Raw genomic sequence first — 18,716 nt, 5'->3', positions numbered from 1 at the left:
AATATATATATTAAATTTAATTTTTTTTTATTAATATATATATAAAATAAATAATAAAAATGTATTAAATATATATATATACACATATATTAAATTTAATTTTTTTTACTTTTAATGTTTCAGACAGTAAATGAAAATTCTTTAAAACAGTTAAGTTCTATTATAGAAAGTTTACAACAGCAAAGACCAATAAGACCTACTATTTTACCATTCTACTTACGTTCAAAAAATGAAGAAGAACTTAAAGCTGGAAAATTTACTTTAGTACAGATACAATTAAAAGAAAAGGATATACGACAAACTATACTTTCTATTTTAAAAACATGTGATTTGCCAACAACATTTGTAGATCAAATTGAAGAACAAAAACCAACTGATAGTACAAAATATAAATCAAAATTCTGGCAAAGAAAAGGAGTTGGAGAAGATATAGATTTTTCAGAACTAGAAGATAATCCTATTTATGCATCTATTTTAATGAAAAGAAAAATTAATTCAGAACCTGATACTCTTAAGTAAGGCTATTTTATATTTTAATTTTTTATTTTAAATAATTAAATAATTTAAACTAATTATGATTTCATAGAGCATATTTAGATAAACACATTAATGAAGTACATGTAAAATTAGAAGCATGTAGACCAATAAGAGAGGAAGTACAAAAATTAGAAAAGATATTATGTTCTGAATTAGGTTTAAAAAATATCATATGGGATTGTGGTTGGAATATAGCTCATTATAGAGGATGTTTATTAGCTTTTAAAGCATTATCTGAACATCATCCTAAATCAATGGAAGTACTCAAAAATAGGACACTTGTTTTTGCCAATGATACAGGCATTAGTGTAGAAGGAAATGTTATGTTAAATTCAGGTGAAGTTAGGCACAATTGGCTTGATGTAAGAATACATTATTAAACTTATGTATGTTTATATAATATATACTCTATTAAATGAATATTTATCATTACAGTTAATTAAGAATATTCAAAAATACGATGTAGTATTATTGAGATTACCAGCTTTTGAGAAGGCAGTTTCACAAGTGCTTCTTAACATTAAAGTGGGTCGACGGTGCGTAATACAACATATTAATTGAGTGACGGTAAGGCTCAGGGTACTCTATATGTGCAGGAAATTCATGCCGAAAGTAATGGTTAGCCAGTATGAACAACAACTACAACAACTTATCACTACTCTCTCAGATTATCGAGGTCGACGAAATTATCCAAAAGTATGGCCAACCGATTTGTCAATGTATGAAATTGTAATTGAGACGTTAGTATTAAATAACTATTATATGTATATATTTAACATATATATATATATTTTTTTTTAGTTCATTTGTAAGTATAAAATAAATTTAATTAATTTATTTGTAAGTATGATATATTATATAAATTTATATATATATATATAAATATGTGTATAATAATAAAATGAATTTTATTTAATTTCAGTGAAGCAGGTCCCTTAATGCTCTCTCCTACTGGACAATTTATTGTTCCATCTTCTTGCCCAAGTTTTCTTTTAGTAAATTTTATTACTGATAATTTAGAAGAAGCTACTAAAAGATTATATCATTACAACAAGTGAGATCATTTTTTTAAATTAATTTAAAAAATTTATTTTTTATTTTAAATAATTTTCTTTTATAGCATAAAATATGTAGAACGTGAACTTCATAATAAAGTTGTCCAGGAATTGGGTTTGACTATTCTAAATAAGGATGATAGTATTACTCCAGATTTGATGATACAATGTTGTGAACGTTTATTATTACATAAAAATACTTTAGCTCCTTTGCTGAAAGATGTTATGTTATGGGTGACACATTATTACTCAATTATGAGTGATGGTGTATTATGTATACCATGGGATTGGAAACTTTGAATTACAATGTAAAATATTTTTAAATATTTTCTTTGTAGTTCTTTATCTTTATATCAATTCATAGAATTGTGTTACGAAATTATATGAATGAATTATATTATATGAAATTATATGAAATTATATTATGATTAATTAATAATAATTATTAGATATAATTTTGTTATACATATGATAACAAAATTATAAATATATATAAGATAAAAAATTAATTTAGAAAACTGCACAAAGCAAATAATTTTTATTATGCTTTATAAAATGCAGTTAGTACTGTGAATTTCTTTATAATTTATATATAATTTGCATGTTAAATATAATTATTATTGTTATTCTTATATTTGAATTTGAACAAAAAAAATGAAAAAAAATTTTTTGTAAAACCATATAATATAAATAATGCATATAGAAAAATAAAAAAATTACAAAATTTTTAAATTATTGTTAAAATTTATTGAAATACCAATCATTAAAAAAAATCGTGTTGTGTATATGTATGTGTGTACATGTGTGTGTAGAATTATGAAATTTTAAGGATAAAATATATAAAATTTAGATGTATTTAAAATTTAGTAATTAATAATCTATATATTTAATCTGAATATCTAATCACTAATATAATCATATATAATAAATCTTATTAATAATGGTGGGGCGAAACCGTTAGTTGTCTTGCTGTTTTTTAGCATAATGGCCGTCACGGTGTTAAGAGATACGTCAAATTTGTATTAAGATAATTTCGAACGCATATCGTATTTTTCAATTTTGTGATAATAATTATTTTTGATTACTTAATGTACACACAAACAATAAAAATGCCGGTCCAGAAAGATTCAAATATCGTGAAAATTGCTGTTGAAATGACAGAACAAGTACCACAACTTATTGAATTTAATCAAAAACATCCACTTACTGGGATTATTCAAGTATTTGTTTATTTTTTATATAATATTATATCGATTTTTTTTTAAATTAAAATAATAATTTATGAAACGAAAATAATACAAATATTTATTTCTTATTAGGAATTGTGCAATGGATGGGGACTTTCTGATCCTGAATCATATTCATTACAATTTTCGGAAAGTAATAATCAAAATTATATTACAGAAAAAAATCGTAATGAAGTAAAAAATGGTAGTATTTTAAGATTAGAATTTTCGCCTTCTAAAACAGCTTGTGATATCTTAACAAAACTTAATAATGGAAGTATAGAAGAAAAAACTATTGCTTTGCAAAAATTAAGCACTCTTAGCACAGATATGACATTTGCATTAGAATTCATTAATAAGCAAGGATTAGCCCTGATTATATCACAGGTTTTGTCATTTTTTTTTTCATTTAATTATATTGTTTATATTTGATTATAATTTATATAAATAAGAGAAATGTTATTTTTTTATAGGTAGAAGGTGAAAAATATAAGGGAAATGCTCTTGCATATTCACTTCAATCATTTGTTGAACTAATGGATCATGGAATTGTTTCATGGGATATATTAGAAACACCTTTTATTAATAAAGTAGCAAGCTATGTGAATAATCAAGCTGTAACTCAAGATACTAATATTATTGAAGCTTCACTTAGTATTCTTGAAAATATAGTATTAAATTCCTCAGGAAAATATGGACAAGTCGAAAAAGAAGTGACATTTCCTAATTTGGTAATGCATTTACAAAGTGTACGTCCACAAATACAACAAAATGCTATAGCTTTAATAAATGCCTTATTTCTTAAGGCAGATTTATCTAAACGTAAAGCTGTTGCTGCAACTCTTCAGTCTAAGCAAGTTAGAAATGTGTTTTTAACAAATATTATACAATCTACTGGTCAGGTATAAAATATTGAATCTTTTATTTACTTATATATTTAATCATTATTATAAATTTATCATAGAAATAAATTTTAATATAGGTTGGTGCAGAAATGGCACATCAACTTTATGTATTACAAACACTTATGTTAAGTTTGTTGGAACAACGTATGATAACAAAAATGGATCCACAGGATCAAGATGCACATGATAAAATAAAAGAACTTCGAAGAATTGCTTTTGATACTGAAGGAGCCATAGGTGGAGATGTTATTGCTAGAAAGCAAGGTCTTTTTGCTAAAGATTATAAAAAATTAGGTTTTAAATATGATATTAATCCTGCTCTTGATTTTACTGAAACTCCTCCTGGCATGCTTGCTCTAGATTGTATGGTTTATTTTGCACGTAATCATACTGAAGGTTATACTAAAGTTGTTTTAGAAAACTCTTGCAGGGCAGATGAACATGAATGTCCTTTTGGTAGAACAAGTGTAGAACTTGTTAAATTACTTTGTGAAGTAAGTGAATATGTAAAATTTAAAACATAAATAGCTCAAATAATTAGAAATTTTTTGAATTTAATTAGGTTTTACGTATTGGAGAAGCACCTAGTGAACAAGGACAATCATATCATCCTATGTTTTTTACACATGATCATCCATTTGAGGAATTTTATTGTGTATGCATAGTTCTTTTAAACAAGACTTGGAAAGAAATGAGAGCTACTACTGAAGATTTTATAAAAGTATTTTCTGTTGTAAGAGAACAAATTACTAGAGCTCTTCAATGTAAACCTACAGGATTGGATAAATTCAAAAATAAATTACAACAATTAACATATTCAACTATTACTAATTTATGGCAACAAGAAAGGACAAGTAGAGAAGAATGGGAAAGTCATGCAAGACCAATAGTTGAACTTAGAGAACAAATTACACCTGAAATTTTAGAATTGATTCAACAACAACGCTTAGGATTTTTAGTAGAAGGCACTAGATTTATGAAATATAGTGCTAGAGGACAGGTATTTATTATTTAATAAAATAATATAATTAAATCAGATAATTTTCAGAATTATATATTTATAATAAATATGTTTGTATGTAAATAGAGAATTAAGGATAAGTTCTGGTATGTTCGACTTTCGCCAAATCACAAAGTATTTCATTATGGTGATTGTGATGAAAAATCAGTACCAACAATTGATGAACTTCCTACAAAATTAGCTGTTGTTGAAATTCGTGCTTTATTAACTGGCAGAGATTGTCCTCATATGAAAGATTTACAAAGACGGAAAACTACACATCAATTAGCATTTTCTTTAATTTTAGATTCTGTAGAAGTTTCAAGTTTAGATTTTGTAGCTCCTGATGAACAAGTTTTTGATTATTGGACTGATGGCATTAATGCTTTGCTTGGTATTGTAATAGTGTTATTCATGAGTTAAATTATCTTTTTCCATTTAAAATTAAATTTAAAAAGTTATATCTTACACCTTCACAGGTAATAGAATGACTAGTAAAGAAGCGGAAAATGATCTTGAGACTTTATTGTCCATGGATATCAAATTGAGACTTTTAGATACAGAAGGGATTGATATTCCTCAAGATCCACCTGCTGTTCCTGATCCTCCACCAAATTATGATTTTTGTTATGAATTAAAATAAGAATTTTGTTTTATATTTATTAATTGTTATAGCCATTTGATATATTAATAAGATATATTAATAAGATATTGTTTAGACACTTATTAAAACTAAATTTTACATTAAATAATTTATAATTTTTATATAAATAATTTAAAATTTTTTAATAATATTATAATATAATATTTTTAATTATATAAACAATTTTTTAATTTTTAATGGATTAAAAAATATTGATATTTCAATTAAATGCAAAATTATAGTATATTTTACCAAAGATATATTTTATATAATTTCTAATATAATTTGTATATATATATATATATCAATTTATAATTATTTAATGTATCAATAATATATATTACTGATATTATCATCATAATAAATCATTTCTAATATATTGATAAATTGATAATATTTAATAATTTTTTTTATTTAATAATAATAATAATAATAATTAAAAAGTTAAAATTATGTATGATTTTATTAGTAATTTTTTTTAATAATATTATTGTAATCATAATAGAAATGTTTTAAATTTTAGAATAAATTCTTAAAAATAAATTATTAAATTATTTATTAAATCGTGTTTTATTTAATATTATAAATAAAAAGTTATAATATTAAAAATGAAGATTATATATTATGTATATGTGATATAATATTGAGTGCTTAATTATTAACATTTTTGTTTTCTTAAAGATATAATGTTATTAAAAAATACTAATTACAATTTATATTATTTTTTACATGATATCTTCTGAAAGTATTTGATAATTTTGAGGGTCATTTGCTTGGTGATTTGGAGGACATAAAAAAAATTCGATAAAATTAAGAACAGGACCTCTACTAAAAGGATTTAAATATCTTCCTTTTTTATCTCTTAAATATGAATATCGTTTGTAATTAAACATTTCATTTGTAGTTAAATTCATACATGCATGCAAAACCTGTAGATTAAAAAGATTATTATAAAAAGTTGATTAAATATGATATATTACAGTAGAACAAATTTTTATATTTACTGAAGTACAAGTCAAAATCCATCCAAGTCCACAGAATACTAATGCTTCTAATACACCTAATACATATAATAATTGGATTCCTTCAATTGCCATACAGTAACAAGCAAAATAAATAGTAAATGAACAATTTATTGCTACACACATAACGAAAAGAAAGAACCACATTCTGAAATAATTAATTAATAACTATAATTAAGAAATATTAAATTATATTTATAATTAAATATAAATTGTTAAAATTTACCTGTTTCTTAAACCTACACAATTATATATAAATGGACAGTGATGATCAAAATATGTAACACATCTATTACAAATCCTGCAATGCTTAGCCCTTAAAGGTCTAAAACATCTACAACTATGGCATAAACGAGATAATACTACGTTCCTTTTTTTCCACTTATCAAAATATGGAATCTGAAAATAAAAATTGTTTTATAAAATGATATGCAATATTTTTTAATAAGATATAAAATTATAAAATACTTGTTTAATTGCTCTATAGTAGGTTTCACTATTTTGTGGTACATATCCAGGATCTCTTCTGTTTGCTACAATCCATGAAATCCACATAACAATATTCCAATAAATAAAACAATAATGACTACCGCGTAAAAGATTCCATGTTAATGGTATACATTTTAATAAATACATTGGGTATCCCCATAAAAGAACAGATACCATAAATAATAATATAGGTCCCTTACTATTTCCAGCTCCACCAAATAATAATGCCCTTAAAAAAGAGAAAAATATAAATTTTTAATTAATAAGATATTTTGTAAAATATTTTTTATAAAAAACAAAATATAAACCAAAGTTCATTAATAGGTGGAATCCATCTAGCTCGTCGTTTCTGTTCAGCCTGTAATATTCTTACAATCTCAGAATGTCTATGACTTTTTGCCAACTGTAATGGTGTTTTACCATTTTTGTCACGAGGTTCTAGTTCAATCTTACTTTTTTCACATAATATTTTAACACAACTAACATTTCTAGAAAGACATGCCAAATGAAGTGGAGTAGATCCAAAATAATCTGGTTTTTGTAAATCTACTCCACTATACATAAGTAATCTTATTAATTCTGCATGACCTTTGTATGCAGCCCAATGAAGAGCAGTATCTCCATTTATATCTGTTAAATGTCCTAATGCTCCAGATCCTAACAAAAATGCTGCTGTTGCAAATTTTCCAAACATACAAGCAGTCATGAGAGGTGTTAAACCTTTAAAATCTGCTGCATTAACAGCAACACCTGCCTAAAAATAAATAAAAATAATTTATATTTTTATTATTTATTAATTTATTTATTAAAATTAATAGATAATAAGTTATGATTTTATATATAAGATCAATTATTAATTAAAATACCTTTAATAATAGTTGAACTATTGCACTATGACCTTTTCGACAAGCCCAATGTATTGGTCTTGGTCCTTGAGTTCCAAGACAAGAAAGATCTACTGGTCCATTTCGTTCTATTAAATATCTCATTACCTATAATATAATAATAAATATGAATAAATAAATTATTATTATTTATAAAAAAAATTTATCAATAGAATTATTTCATTAAAAAAAAACTAACTTCAATATTTCCATCTAGAGCAGCCCAATGAGCAGGAGTATATCCCCATTCATCTCTCGCACTTAATACACTTAAACCATTTTTTTCTACTAATTCATCGACTGCTCCGATTTCACTAAAAAAAATATTTTAATTATTTTAATAATTTATTTTTGAGTTTGTATATATATTATTTTATGATATTTTCATGATAAAAATTATTTATATTTATTATTAATTATATTTATAAAAATAATATAATATGAATACCCGGATCTAAGAAGTTCGAAAATTTGTTTTGTTTCATCAGAGGGTGTTTGACCTGGAGCTGTTTCATCAGTATAAATATTATCGTCAGGACCATTTCCCTGTCGTAATTGTTTAGATGGTGCATGATTTTGATGATTAGTATTAGAAATTGGAATATTGGGTAGATGCCCGACCATGTCGGGATCGGGACTTAATTCCCATACGGATCTTGCTGCACCAGGCCCTGTTACAGGGCTCACAGGATATACCTAAAATTAATTATACTTAAGATTATGCCATATATTAATATTAATATTTGTAATAAATAGAATTTTTTTAGATACCAAACATTTTTAATTCATAATTTAAATTGAAAATTTTTTTTAAATTTAAATTAAAATATTTGATACTTAAATAATAAAATATATTTAAATTTTGAAATTAAATTCTTTTAATAAAGATTAATTAACAAAATAATTAGCCATATATTTTCATAATATTAACATATTTTTTATAATATATATATTTTTATATAACAAAAATTTCTATCTTGGCTTACTTTGCAAAGCGTTGCGAGTTCCGAATTTGTACGCTCGTGATCGGAAGGTGTTCTAAAAGATATGCTTTGTACAGAAGTTGTTCCACCTTCCGGAACGGTTAGTCACAAGGAAATATTTGGTCCAACCATGTTTTTTAATTTTCTTCTTATTGTACACTTTTTTCTTCAATATGATAAATTTTGAAATAATACTTTCTTAATAGAATAGTGAATCACGTTACAAACAGTAATATCTGCATTTCTAAATGAGAGTATTCCTATACGATTTGCGCATTCAAATCAATATTATGAGTGAATAAACGCCTGCGTACTAATGTAAGGCGCGAAATTAATATCACAGATGAGATTCAGAATAAATTTAATATTAATTTTCTCTTTTCTTTTGTTTTTAACAATTACAAGATTATTATTATTATAAAAATTCATTGTAAAACCAAAAATACAATATTTATATCTTTTATATTAAAAATAATATTGTAGTTTTAAAAAAGTGATAATGAAAATTTATTTAATTAATATCCCATATCTCATTTGTAGTATATATCAAGAACAAATATGGATAAGGAAAGCAAATAATAAAGAAAGACAGAGATAGAATAAAAATTGGGGAATTAATGCCATCTTTAGAATATTGCATGAAATACAAATTAAATAATAAGACAAGAATAGAGATCCAGAATACGAATTGATGATCAGCGTCATCTCTGTGTCAGTATCAAAAACATTTTTTCAAAAGCACTCAAAATAGCTAATCCTCAATTCTTACTTTATTTTACTTTACTTTAAAGAAATATTTTCAATATTAAAGATTAAATTTTTATAATAATGTTATTTTGACAAATATTGTTAAGTATTAGATAATAAATATAAACAATTAAATGATATAAATTTTCCGTTTTTTAAGATTAAAAGAAAAAAAATAAATGTTGTTTTTAATTTAAATATGTTGTTAGTTATAACTAGATGGCGTGAGATAAATTGTTTTTGATACACAAAGTATGGTCGTGTGATATACACCTTGAAAGATTGTTCTCTAATTTTATTGTAATGATTAAAATATTAAAATATTATTAAAATATTGTTAAGTTTTATATATTAATTTAATATGGCTCCTACTATTCAAACTAATGGTAATACAGCTGAACGGGATAAACGAACAGCTAGACCAGCAGAAAAAAGGTAAAAATTAATTATAACCTGTAGTTTTTATTGTTATTGTTAAAAATAATATTCTATTATTTTTATTTCAGATCTGAATTAATATGTAGAGTTAAATATTGCAATACATTACCTGATATACCATTTGATCCTAAGTTTATTACATATCCTTTTGAATCTACTCGGTAAGATTATATGTTAATATTATATTATATGTTTAAATGTTAATAATATTTTGCATAATATATATATTTGAATAATATTCATAGGTTTATTCAATATAATCCAACTTCACTGGAACGTAATTATAAATATGAAGTATTGACAGAACATGATTTAGGTGTAGAAATTGATCTTATAAACAAAGATACATATGCTGGAGATGTAAATTCTCAATTAGATCCTGCTGATGAAAAACTTTTAGAAGAAGATGTTCTTACTCCACAAGATTCAAAAAGATCTAGACATCATGCCAGAAGTGTATCTTGGCTCAGACGTACTGAATATATTTCTACAGAACAAACTAGATTTCAACCACAAACTGTGGATAAAGTTGAAGCTAAAGTTGGTTATAGTATTAAGAAAAATTTAAAAGTAAGTTTTTTTAAAATATTTTTATATTTTTTTTATTTTATATTAAAATTTTTATTGCATATATATAAAATTTTATTTTATAATTATATAGGAAGAAACATTATATATGGATCGTGAAAGTCAAATAAAAGCTATAGAAAAAACATTTGAAGATAATAAAAAGCCAATTGAAAGGCATTATAGTAAACCAAATGTAGTACCTGTAGAAATTTTACCAGTATTTCCAGATTTCAAGGTATTTTAAATATTTTTATATGATATAAATATATTAATTTTATACTTTTATTTATGTTTTTTATTATTTTTTTTCAGCTTTGGAAATATCCTTGTGCTCAAGTCATATTTGATTCAGATCCAGCTCCAACTGGACGTTCTGTACCAGCTCAAATTGAAGAAATGTCACAAGCTATGATTCGGTAAATTTATTATTTATTAGACATAATTTATAATTTTTTATTTTATAACATATAATACATAGATATTTTATAATAAATATATTATTTTAGTGGTGTTATGGATGAAAGTGGAGAACAATTTGTAGCATATTTCTTGCCTTTGGAAGAAACATTAGAAAAACGTAGGAGAGATTTTACAGCAGGTATTGATTATGCAGATGATGAAGAATATGAATATAAAATGGCAAGAGAGTATAATTGGAATGTTAAGAGTAAAGCTTCAAAAGGATATGAAGAAAATTATTTCCTTGTCATAAGACAAGATGGAGTATGTTCTATATTTAACTAATACGTAACATAAAATAAGATAGATATTTTTATTGATATTCATATTACAGGTATATTATAATGAATTGGAAACGCGAGTACGACTTAGTAAACGTCGACAAAAAGTTGGACAACAACCAAATAATACGAGATTAATAGTAAGACATCGACCACTTAATGCTAATGAATTTAAAATGCAAAGATATAGAGAAAAACAACTAGAACCACCAGGAGAAGAAGATGAAGATGAAGAAGAAGAAGAGGAAGAAGAAGAAGAGGAAGAACCTCAACAAGAAACTGAAAAAGCAGAGGAGGAAAGAGGTCAGCAATATTATATATAAAATTCTACTAATTATATATATTTTACAAATTTTTAAAATATAATTTTTTAATTTATTTTTTTCTTAGAAGTATCTGAAAATGAGGCTGAATCCAGAGCATCGTCAAGAGCATCTTCTCGTGCATCTAGTAGAAAATCTCGTTCTCGTTCGAAATCTGGTTCTAGATCAAAATCTCGTTCTATATCACGATCAAAATCGAGATCTGCTTCTCGTTCACGTTCTGAATCTCAGTCACCTTCTAGATCGCATAGCAAATCAAGGTCAAGATCTGGTACTCCTCAGTCCAGAAATTCTTCCAAATCAAGGTCACGATCAAAATCAGCTTCAAGATCTCATTCTGGATCTCCAGTTAAATCTCGATCTGGATCTCCATCAAGTTCGAAATCTAGATCCAAATCAAGATCTCCTTCACGATCAAGATCAGCCAGTGCCAGTGGTAGTGAATCTGGTAGTGGAAGTGCTAGTGACTCTGGCAGTGGCAGTGGAGAAAGTGGTTCTGAGAGTGAATAAATAATAAAAAAACTTTCGACCATTATATATGTACTGATTGTCACAGATGTAAAGTACAATACAATGAAAATTTTTAATAATAAAAAATATTCGATAAAGAAGTTTATATTCATTCAAAGTCATTATATTTAGTACAAAAATATGCCGATAGAGTGCAGTTCATATTTCCTTGTACATCATTTGCAAGTTTCATTTAGTAGTATTGCATCATCGATATGTGTTTTACTGTGGCACACATGGTAGACTATTAGCAATAAAAGTTCCAATTTTTAAGTTTTCATGGTGATATGAAGTTAAGAATATAAAAATTTGCATAAGATATAAAAGTAAGTTAAAATTAATATATACGAAATGTGACATCTTTTGTTATATGAAAAGATTTTAAAGTATTCTAAATCTTTAAAATTTATTATATGTTCTAAAAACATTGGCTTATATGACGCATTGTTTAATTTGCATACATATGTATGTATATGTTATATATACATAAATATATTATGTACAATTCGTTAAATTTACTACATAAATATTCAAGAGAAAGTATTTAAATGAGTAACAGTATTTTATTTATAATATAATTTGTATGACAATTGAAAAAAATTAGAATTAAACTAAATATATTTTTAACATTAACAAAAGATTAAAATATAAATAGAATTTGGATAACATTAGAAATTTTAAATAAATTTTATATAATCGTAAAATAAAATTTTAAGAAAAAAATTTTTTTATTTTTTTTTTTATTTAAATATTTAATTTTAAGATTTTATTAAAAATAGAGAAAAGAGGATTCTAAATTAATATAATAATGCTCTAAATTGCTGAATTTGTTTATTTACTTCATGAATTAGATAAAATATACTAAAATATTTTATTTTTATTACTTAAATAATTACTTAAATAATAAACAAAGTTTTATATAAAATTTTAATTTTAATATTTTAATATTTTTATTAATTTATTTTAATTTATTAAATAAAAATATAAATAAAAGAATCATAGATTTTTTTAAGAATTAGCATGACATTTCATTTTATTTCATATTTAAATATTTCATTTTCATTAAGATAATTTTAACATTGAATATATTTTTTTTAAATAATTACAGATGGCGCCAAAAAACAAAGAAAATACATCTGGAAATAAAAAGAAAAGACAAATTTCTGAAGAAGAAGATGATGAAGATTATCGAAGACGTAGAGATAGAAATAATCAAGTAATTTATTACATAATTAATTATTTCATTAACAATATATCATAAATATTTATTCCACACTATAATATTTTTACAGGCTGTGAAACGTTCTAGAGTTAAAAGCAAATTACGTACCCAACAAACATTGGAACGTGTAAATCAATTAAAAACAGAGAATGAATTACTTGAAGAAAAAATTAAAATGCTTACAAAAGAATTAGGATTTTTGAAAGATCTTTTTCTTGCACATGCAGGTGTGTTTATATTATAATCATTTGTTTATAATATTTTTTTGTATCTTTTAATATTTAAATTTATTTATAATTTTGTGCTTATATTTTAGGTTCAAGTCAACATTCTGTAAATTTTCAAGATATAGACTTGAATGCTCTTTTGGCTGAAGATACAAAATCTATGGAACAAATGAAAGAAGTATCTAAACCATAGATCATAATAAATTCCACGTGAAGTAAGTAACGTGGTATTGATCAGATCTAAGATGAAGATGTACTTTGGTTCGTCTATTTTTAAAAAAGGTCAGACATCTTGGAAAGATGTTTGCTTAAAAATGCAATTTCTAATGAATTTAAGATGCATGATGTTAATGTATGCAATTCATTGCATGTGAAATTCATTATTATTGAAATCTCAAGTACTGATCAAAAAAAGTACAAAATTTAAACATTAAAAGATTAACATTGCATGTAGAGATTGTTTTCAATGAAGAACATGACAATATTATATGTACGAAAACGTAAAATATTTACAAAAAAGAATATATTACAAAGCATATATATGCATATAACGCAATATTTTTACACATATATGTGTTGTATATATATAAACATACATACACACAATGAAAAAAAATTTAACAATTGACGGAGAAAAAATTTTAATATCAAATTTTCATATATTGTAAGATTTTATTTTTACAGTAATATAGATAAAATACTGTAAATTATAATTACTTATAATAACATTATTTTAATCATTCCATGATTAAATTGTCAATATTTACCGTCAAATATTTTATGGAAGTGAAATATTTCAAAGAAAATTTTATAAATTCTAATATAATAAGATATTATTTTAAAATAATAAAATAATTATAATATTATAGATAATGTTTATTGTTTGTGAATTGTGTCAACAGTATTTTTTAATTAAATAAAATAAAATACTTTCAAATTGTATTAATTTACTCAACAATAAATAAATTTAAAATTTTTGAAAAATGGGATATTTTTTATGGAAATGCATAATATATATTTCCCCTAGAAAAAACTTGTCAACATTCAGTTACTAGATTTAATATTGACTTTCTGTTGTGACTTGAATTATTTTTCTGAAAATAACACAAGTTTTGATGTCCAAAATAAATAACAGTTCAATTTAAAAAATTGAATATGGGAAAAACAACGAAAGTGATTGTTTGTGGAATGAAAGGCGTAGGAAAAACAGCATTGTTAGAACAGCTTATATACGGAAATGTCAATGTCAAAACGGTAAGAATCTAGGTTATGTTTAAAGTCAAACGTGAAACAACATATTTCTATATTATTATTAATTTTCAATTTTAAATTCGCATTTTAATTATTGATAAAATTATTTATTATATAAAAACTAAATTTTATAATTTAATAGGAAATTCATCCTACGATCGAGGATATTTATGTTGCAAATATAGAAACGGATCGCGGTTCGAAGGAAAAAGTACGATTTTATGATACCGCTGGATTGGAATCTCTTCAGAATAATTCAAATAATCAGCAATTACCGCGTCATTATCTTGGTTTTGCCGACGGATACATTTTGGTTTATGATACTGCGAAACCTGAATCGTTAGATGTGCTTTTCCCTTTGAAGAAAGATATTGATAGAAATAAAGATAAAAAAGAGATAACCGTAATTGTTGTTGGAAATCGAACTAAAGCCGAAGAAGAATCTCATAGTTTGGAGAATACAGCAAGTAAAGCTGCAAATTGGTGTACTAGAGAGAAATTGAAACATTATGAAGTAAATGTTATGGATAGGGCCAGTTTGTTTGAAGCATTTGTTAATTTATCTTCTAGATTAAATCCTCCTACAAATAAGAGCACATTTCCTCAGTTAAGTATGGGTAGAAAAAATATCAAAGTTGAAGGACCTTAAATACGTTTATTTATCTATTAATCTTAATTAATCATATTTAATTATCTATATCAATGTTATATTTTTAATCATTGATATTAATTGATTTGATATGCTCAAATTATTTTTATACAAAATAAGTATACGTTCATGTACTTAAAGCATTAATTTGTTCAGGTTTGTAGCATATAAAAACATTTATACAAATTTTTTTTAATTATTGTTTGATCTTACAAATATATTCTATATTTTATTTCTTGTTTGTACTTAAAATATATATATATTGAACGATCGTATTATGATCGAATCATCGATCATAGATTGATTTCAATTATTTTGTTTTGTACTTATTTGTTATAATAATTTTTTTTTTTTAATTCGCATATAAATTATTTTTCATTGATCGATTTACCATTCAATCGGTTTTGTCAATTTTCGTAAACAAATAGTCGTTCCAAATATATAATCCCATAGTTTACTGCTGATACCAAAACCTAAAAAATATAATTTTACATGTAGATTTGTCTAATATTTCTAAAACAAAAATAATCTCATACCTAATTCATGGTGTGAGAAATGATGATAATTATGAATCCTTTTCAATAAATAAAAATATGTTCCAGCTTTTGGCGCACCGTGATGTAGATAATAATGTATTAAATCATAACTCATATATCCTATAAAATAATTTTTTTTTTTAAATTTCATATATTATCAATATTTATAACAAAATTCATCGAATTTAATAAATATTTCGACACACAATACCTGTTGCTGTACCAGCGATAATAAAATAAAAAGTTGTTTGAGGAAATAATATTTTATAAATATGAAATAATAATATTGCTATTAACAAAGCTGGTATAGGAGGAAATACTAATCTTCTATTATCAAGTGGTGTCTATAAAATAAAAAGTGAAATTATTACACGATTTGAATATATCAAATTTTTTTTCTTTTTTTTTTTTTGCAACTAAATAAATTAACAAATTTCTAATAAATTTTTACCTTATGATGAATTCCATGGAGTAAAAAATGCAAAGTAATAAGTAATTTTGAAGAAGTAGGTGGATTAAAGTGAAAAACTTTACGATGAAGCACGTATTCTAATAGAGTCCATATCAATATACCAAATATATAAGAAGTTAAAATTTCAATGAAGGTACTTTCTGAAAGTTTTAAATAAGTTCAATAAAATATATCGATAAATAATTATTAAAAATAATAATATTGTATAATAGATTATATTTTTATTTGATAGATTATAATTGCAATTGATAATAGAAATATTTATAACGGATATTTAATAATTAATAATTTCTCTTTGTAGATCGACAATGAAATATTTGAATATTTTTTTCCATAATAATATTACATCAATAATAAAATTAAAAAAGAAATAAAAATTATTAGTAAAATGATTACCAGTATCGTTGTAATTTATTTGCATCCATCCTGAATAAAAGAAATAGATGGATATCGGTATCCATACAAGCGGAATTATGTACCAAGGGGTGATCGTTAAAATCTCTAATAAGTTTGACTTGAAAAGTCTAATGTTTCGATTCACCGGTAAATTAACCCATTCCCAATAATTTTCACCTAACGAACTTACTTGTCCAAGTATAGATACATTCCAATCGATCAGATTCTACGAACATAATCATCAATGTTATAAAATCTCGATGAATCATCACGTATATATAGGAATATTAATTTTTAAATCATAAAATAGATAAAATAATTTAAAAGAAATAACAGATATCTTAATAAATAATCTCTTATATACTCACTTCGTATTTCTGATATTTTTCTTCATTTTTCAACGTAAAATCTTCCAACAGATGAAACGCTGCTTGCGAATGAGGATTTTCTTTGAACGCTTTATCTAAGCTTTGATTTTTGAAATAACTTAATATTTTTTTTCCCCCAGGATGATAGCGAAGAAAATCCTGTATATCGTAAGAATGATTTTGATAGGTAACTATAAAATTATTGTTATGTTTATTGTCAATCGGTTGCACGGTACGTTTGCATAAGTCGTAACCAGAATTCGCGACCTTCGCCATTGAGCCGATCGAGCCGGTTGTTATTTGTATATTCACTAGATAATTTGTCGTTTCAGTAAAAAGTGATTAAAGATATTATGATTTATATAGATATTGTTAATAAGACGGATCAGCTAGACGGATACGTAAACCATCTACTTTTGACTGACTATTTTATCGTTCACACTTCAAACTTTATAAAATTACGCGAACAGTTATCGTAGAGACATATTATCTTTTGATGTGTTTCCTACCTTGATAAGTTCCTGTCTATAGAATGACGTCACCGTTTAACATTTTGTACTTCAAACTCTCGGTTTCTTTTTTATTTTCTTTGCTTTGTATTATTTGAAATTGCTGGTAATTATCACTATTTCAATACAATTAAATCAATGGGCGTTATTCAACTCGCAATATACATATTTCCAGTTTGATTATTATCTCCGTGCAATTATATTCTCTCTCTTTTTTTTTTTTTTTTTTTTTTTCGATAGCTAAATTTATCGTGCACGATATAGTGGTGACATTGAAAAATATTGATAAAGGAGAATCGAACGTGAGAAGGAAGAAAGTCAATAAATTCTCCTCTATATCGTATAGAGTCTGGTATATACTCGGCAATAAATAAGCTTTTATTTAAACGTTCTGGATATTTGTGTATACAATATACCCTATACACGATCTATATTTAAATGTCTACGAACGCAGCAGCGATCATGCTCCGGTGTGTTATCTGGAAAAAACAGAAGAACGGAAAGAAAGGAGAAATGGAACGGGGGGGAGGGGAGGGGAGGGGAGGGGGTATACCCTCGCATGGGGTAAATCCGAGCATTCGCGCTGCAAAAAATATAGCATTTCGAGCATCGCGATGGCGGCGCGCAACGCGATGAACAGTGTGTATCGGTATTCTCTTTTCTTTTCATTTTCTTAGCGTTACTATCGATGTTCTCGAGCCAGGTACTGACCTTGTCAAGCGAATTTATTTCATTGCTCGACGGGACGATGGCCGCTCTTATTTCTGCGGAATATTTGTTTCTTTATCATTGTCGACCACGCTTAATAATAAATTTTCAAACTGAGAGCAAACGAGAAACTCGATACAGATATGCGATACAATGACGCGAATCTATACATTTTCTCCACCTCTCATTTTTCAATTTACCTAAAGAACGATAATATCGACTTTTCGATTCGAATTTTCAGAAACGGACTAAACTAAACTTTGAAGCTTCGAAGAATCATCGCGAAAAAATTTCCTTTTGTCGGTT

General features: G+C 25.0%; 7 protein-coding genes across 11 annotated transcripts in view; 5 read left to right on the top strand and 2 right to left on the bottom strand.

The window, feature by feature from the left end:
• LOC102671350 (T-cell activation inhibitor, mitochondrial-like) overlaps positions 1 to 2,228 on the top strand; it is a 3,308-nt gene extending 1,080 nt beyond the window's left edge. For 2 of the 3 annotated variants that reach the window (XM_031508589.1, XM_006611792.2), the window contains exons 3-8: positions 124 to 515; positions 587 to 899; positions 973 to 1,073; positions 1,116 to 1,277; positions 1,460 to 1,591; positions 1,658 to 2,228. In XM_031508589.1, the coding sequence (XP_031364449.1) occupies positions 124 to 515; positions 587 to 899; positions 973 to 1,073; positions 1,116 to 1,277; positions 1,460 to 1,591; positions 1,658 to 1,892 (1,335 nt within the window). In that variant the 3' untranslated portion in view covers positions 1,893 to 2,228. The remainder of the gene's footprint in view (positions 1 to 123; positions 516 to 586; positions 900 to 972; positions 1,074 to 1,115; positions 1,278 to 1,459; positions 1,592 to 1,657) is intronic. The other variant, XM_006611793.2, reaches the window with a different exon arrangement.
• A 310-nt stretch (positions 2,229 to 2,538) lies between these two features.
• LOC102671202 (engulfment and cell motility protein 1) lies at positions 2,539 to 5,546 on the top strand. The gene is made up of 7 exons (XM_006611791.2): positions 2,539 to 2,812; positions 2,912 to 3,205; positions 3,292 to 3,720; positions 3,801 to 4,217; positions 4,286 to 4,723; positions 4,811 to 5,117; positions 5,203 to 5,546. Exons 1-7 carry the CDS (start codon positions 2,681 to 2,683, stop codon positions 5,364 to 5,366), a joined length of 2,181 nt encoding a protein of 726 aa, XP_006611854.1. The 5' UTR covers positions 2,539 to 2,680; the 3' UTR covers positions 5,367 to 5,546.
• A 371-nt stretch (positions 5,547 to 5,917) lies between these two features.
• LOC102671056 (probable protein S-acyltransferase 23) lies at positions 5,918 to 9,043 on the bottom strand. Its single transcript, XM_006611790.1, has 9 exons — positions 8,748 to 9,043; positions 8,210 to 8,457; positions 7,961 to 8,075; positions 7,744 to 7,869; positions 7,186 to 7,631; positions 6,857 to 7,106; positions 6,615 to 6,787; positions 6,371 to 6,536; positions 5,918 to 6,295 (listed from the first exon to the last, which is right to left on the bottom strand). Exons 2-9 carry the CDS (start codon positions 8,383 to 8,385, stop codon positions 6,092 to 6,094), a joined length of 1,656 nt encoding a protein of 551 aa, XP_006611853.1. The 5' UTR covers positions 8,386 to 8,457; positions 8,748 to 9,043; the 3' UTR covers positions 5,918 to 6,091.
• Positions 9,044 to 9,699: 656 nt separating this feature from the next.
• Positions 9,700 to 12,173, top strand: LOC102670838 (RNA polymerase II-associated factor 1 homolog). Of its 2 annotated transcripts, none has more exons than XM_006611789.2 (8): positions 9,700 to 9,926; positions 9,998 to 10,090; positions 10,175 to 10,499; positions 10,591 to 10,734; positions 10,812 to 10,915; positions 11,006 to 11,222; positions 11,293 to 11,542; positions 11,633 to 12,173. In XM_006611789.2, exons 1-8 carry the CDS (start codon positions 9,853 to 9,855, stop codon positions 12,070 to 12,072), a joined length of 1,647 nt encoding a protein of 548 aa, XP_006611852.1. In that variant the 5' UTR covers positions 9,700 to 9,852; the 3' UTR covers positions 12,073 to 12,173. The 2 variants fall into 2 exon arrangements, with proteins under 2 accessions (XP_006611852.1, XP_006611851.1); XM_006611788.2 differs by having other exon boundaries at positions 9,701 to 9,926; positions 11,630 to 12,170.
• Positions 12,174 to 12,261: 88 nt separating this feature from the next.
• On the top strand, positions 12,262 to 13,995 carry LOC102670702 (CCAAT/enhancer-binding protein gamma). Of its 2 annotated transcripts, none has more exons than XM_006611787.2 (4): positions 12,262 to 12,398; positions 13,181 to 13,288; positions 13,365 to 13,521; positions 13,611 to 13,995. In XM_006611787.2, the coding sequence occupies exons 2-4, from the start codon at positions 13,181 to 13,183 to the stop codon at positions 13,712 to 13,714; spliced, it is 369 nt and encodes a 122-aa protein (XP_006611850.1). In that variant the 5' UTR covers positions 12,262 to 12,398; the 3' UTR covers positions 13,715 to 13,995. The 2 variants fall into 2 exon arrangements, with proteins under 2 accessions (XP_006611850.1, XP_031364452.1); XM_031508592.1 differs by having other exon boundaries at positions 12,286 to 12,402; positions 13,165 to 13,288.
• Positions 13,996 to 14,552: 557 nt separating this feature from the next.
• LOC102670565 (NF-kappa-B inhibitor-interacting Ras-like protein) lies at positions 14,553 to 15,618 on the top strand. The gene is made up of 2 exons (XM_006611786.2): positions 14,553 to 14,775; positions 14,915 to 15,618. The coding sequence occupies exons 1-2, from the start codon at positions 14,677 to 14,679 to the stop codon at positions 15,419 to 15,421; spliced, it is 606 nt and encodes a 201-aa protein (XP_006611849.1). The 5' UTR covers positions 14,553 to 14,676; the 3' UTR covers positions 15,422 to 15,618.
• On the bottom strand, positions 15,415 to 17,558 carry LOC102676220 (dihydroceramide fatty acyl 2-hydroxylase FAH2). The gene is made up of 6 exons (XM_031508591.1): positions 17,194 to 17,558; positions 16,812 to 17,051; positions 16,409 to 16,570; positions 16,169 to 16,301; positions 15,958 to 16,077; positions 15,415 to 15,894 (listed from the first exon to the last, which is right to left on the bottom strand). Exons 1-6 carry the CDS (start codon positions 17,467 to 17,469, stop codon positions 15,809 to 15,811), a joined length of 1,017 nt encoding a protein of 338 aa, XP_031364451.1. The 5' UTR covers positions 17,470 to 17,558; the 3' UTR covers positions 15,415 to 15,808.
• Positions 17,559 to 18,716: the final 1,158 nt, after the last annotated feature.

Source organism: Apis dorsata, unplaced genomic scaffold, assembly GCF_000469605.1.
Source record: "Apis dorsata unplaced genomic scaffold, Apis dorsata 1.3 scaffold_92, whole genome shotgun sequence".
In the NCBI taxonomy this organism is placed as follows: domain Eukaryota; kingdom Metazoa; phylum Arthropoda; class Insecta; order Hymenoptera; family Apidae; genus Apis; species Apis dorsata.
The sequence above is the reverse complement of the archived record's forward strand: the minus strand, read 5'-3'. Positions and strand labels throughout refer to the sequence as shown.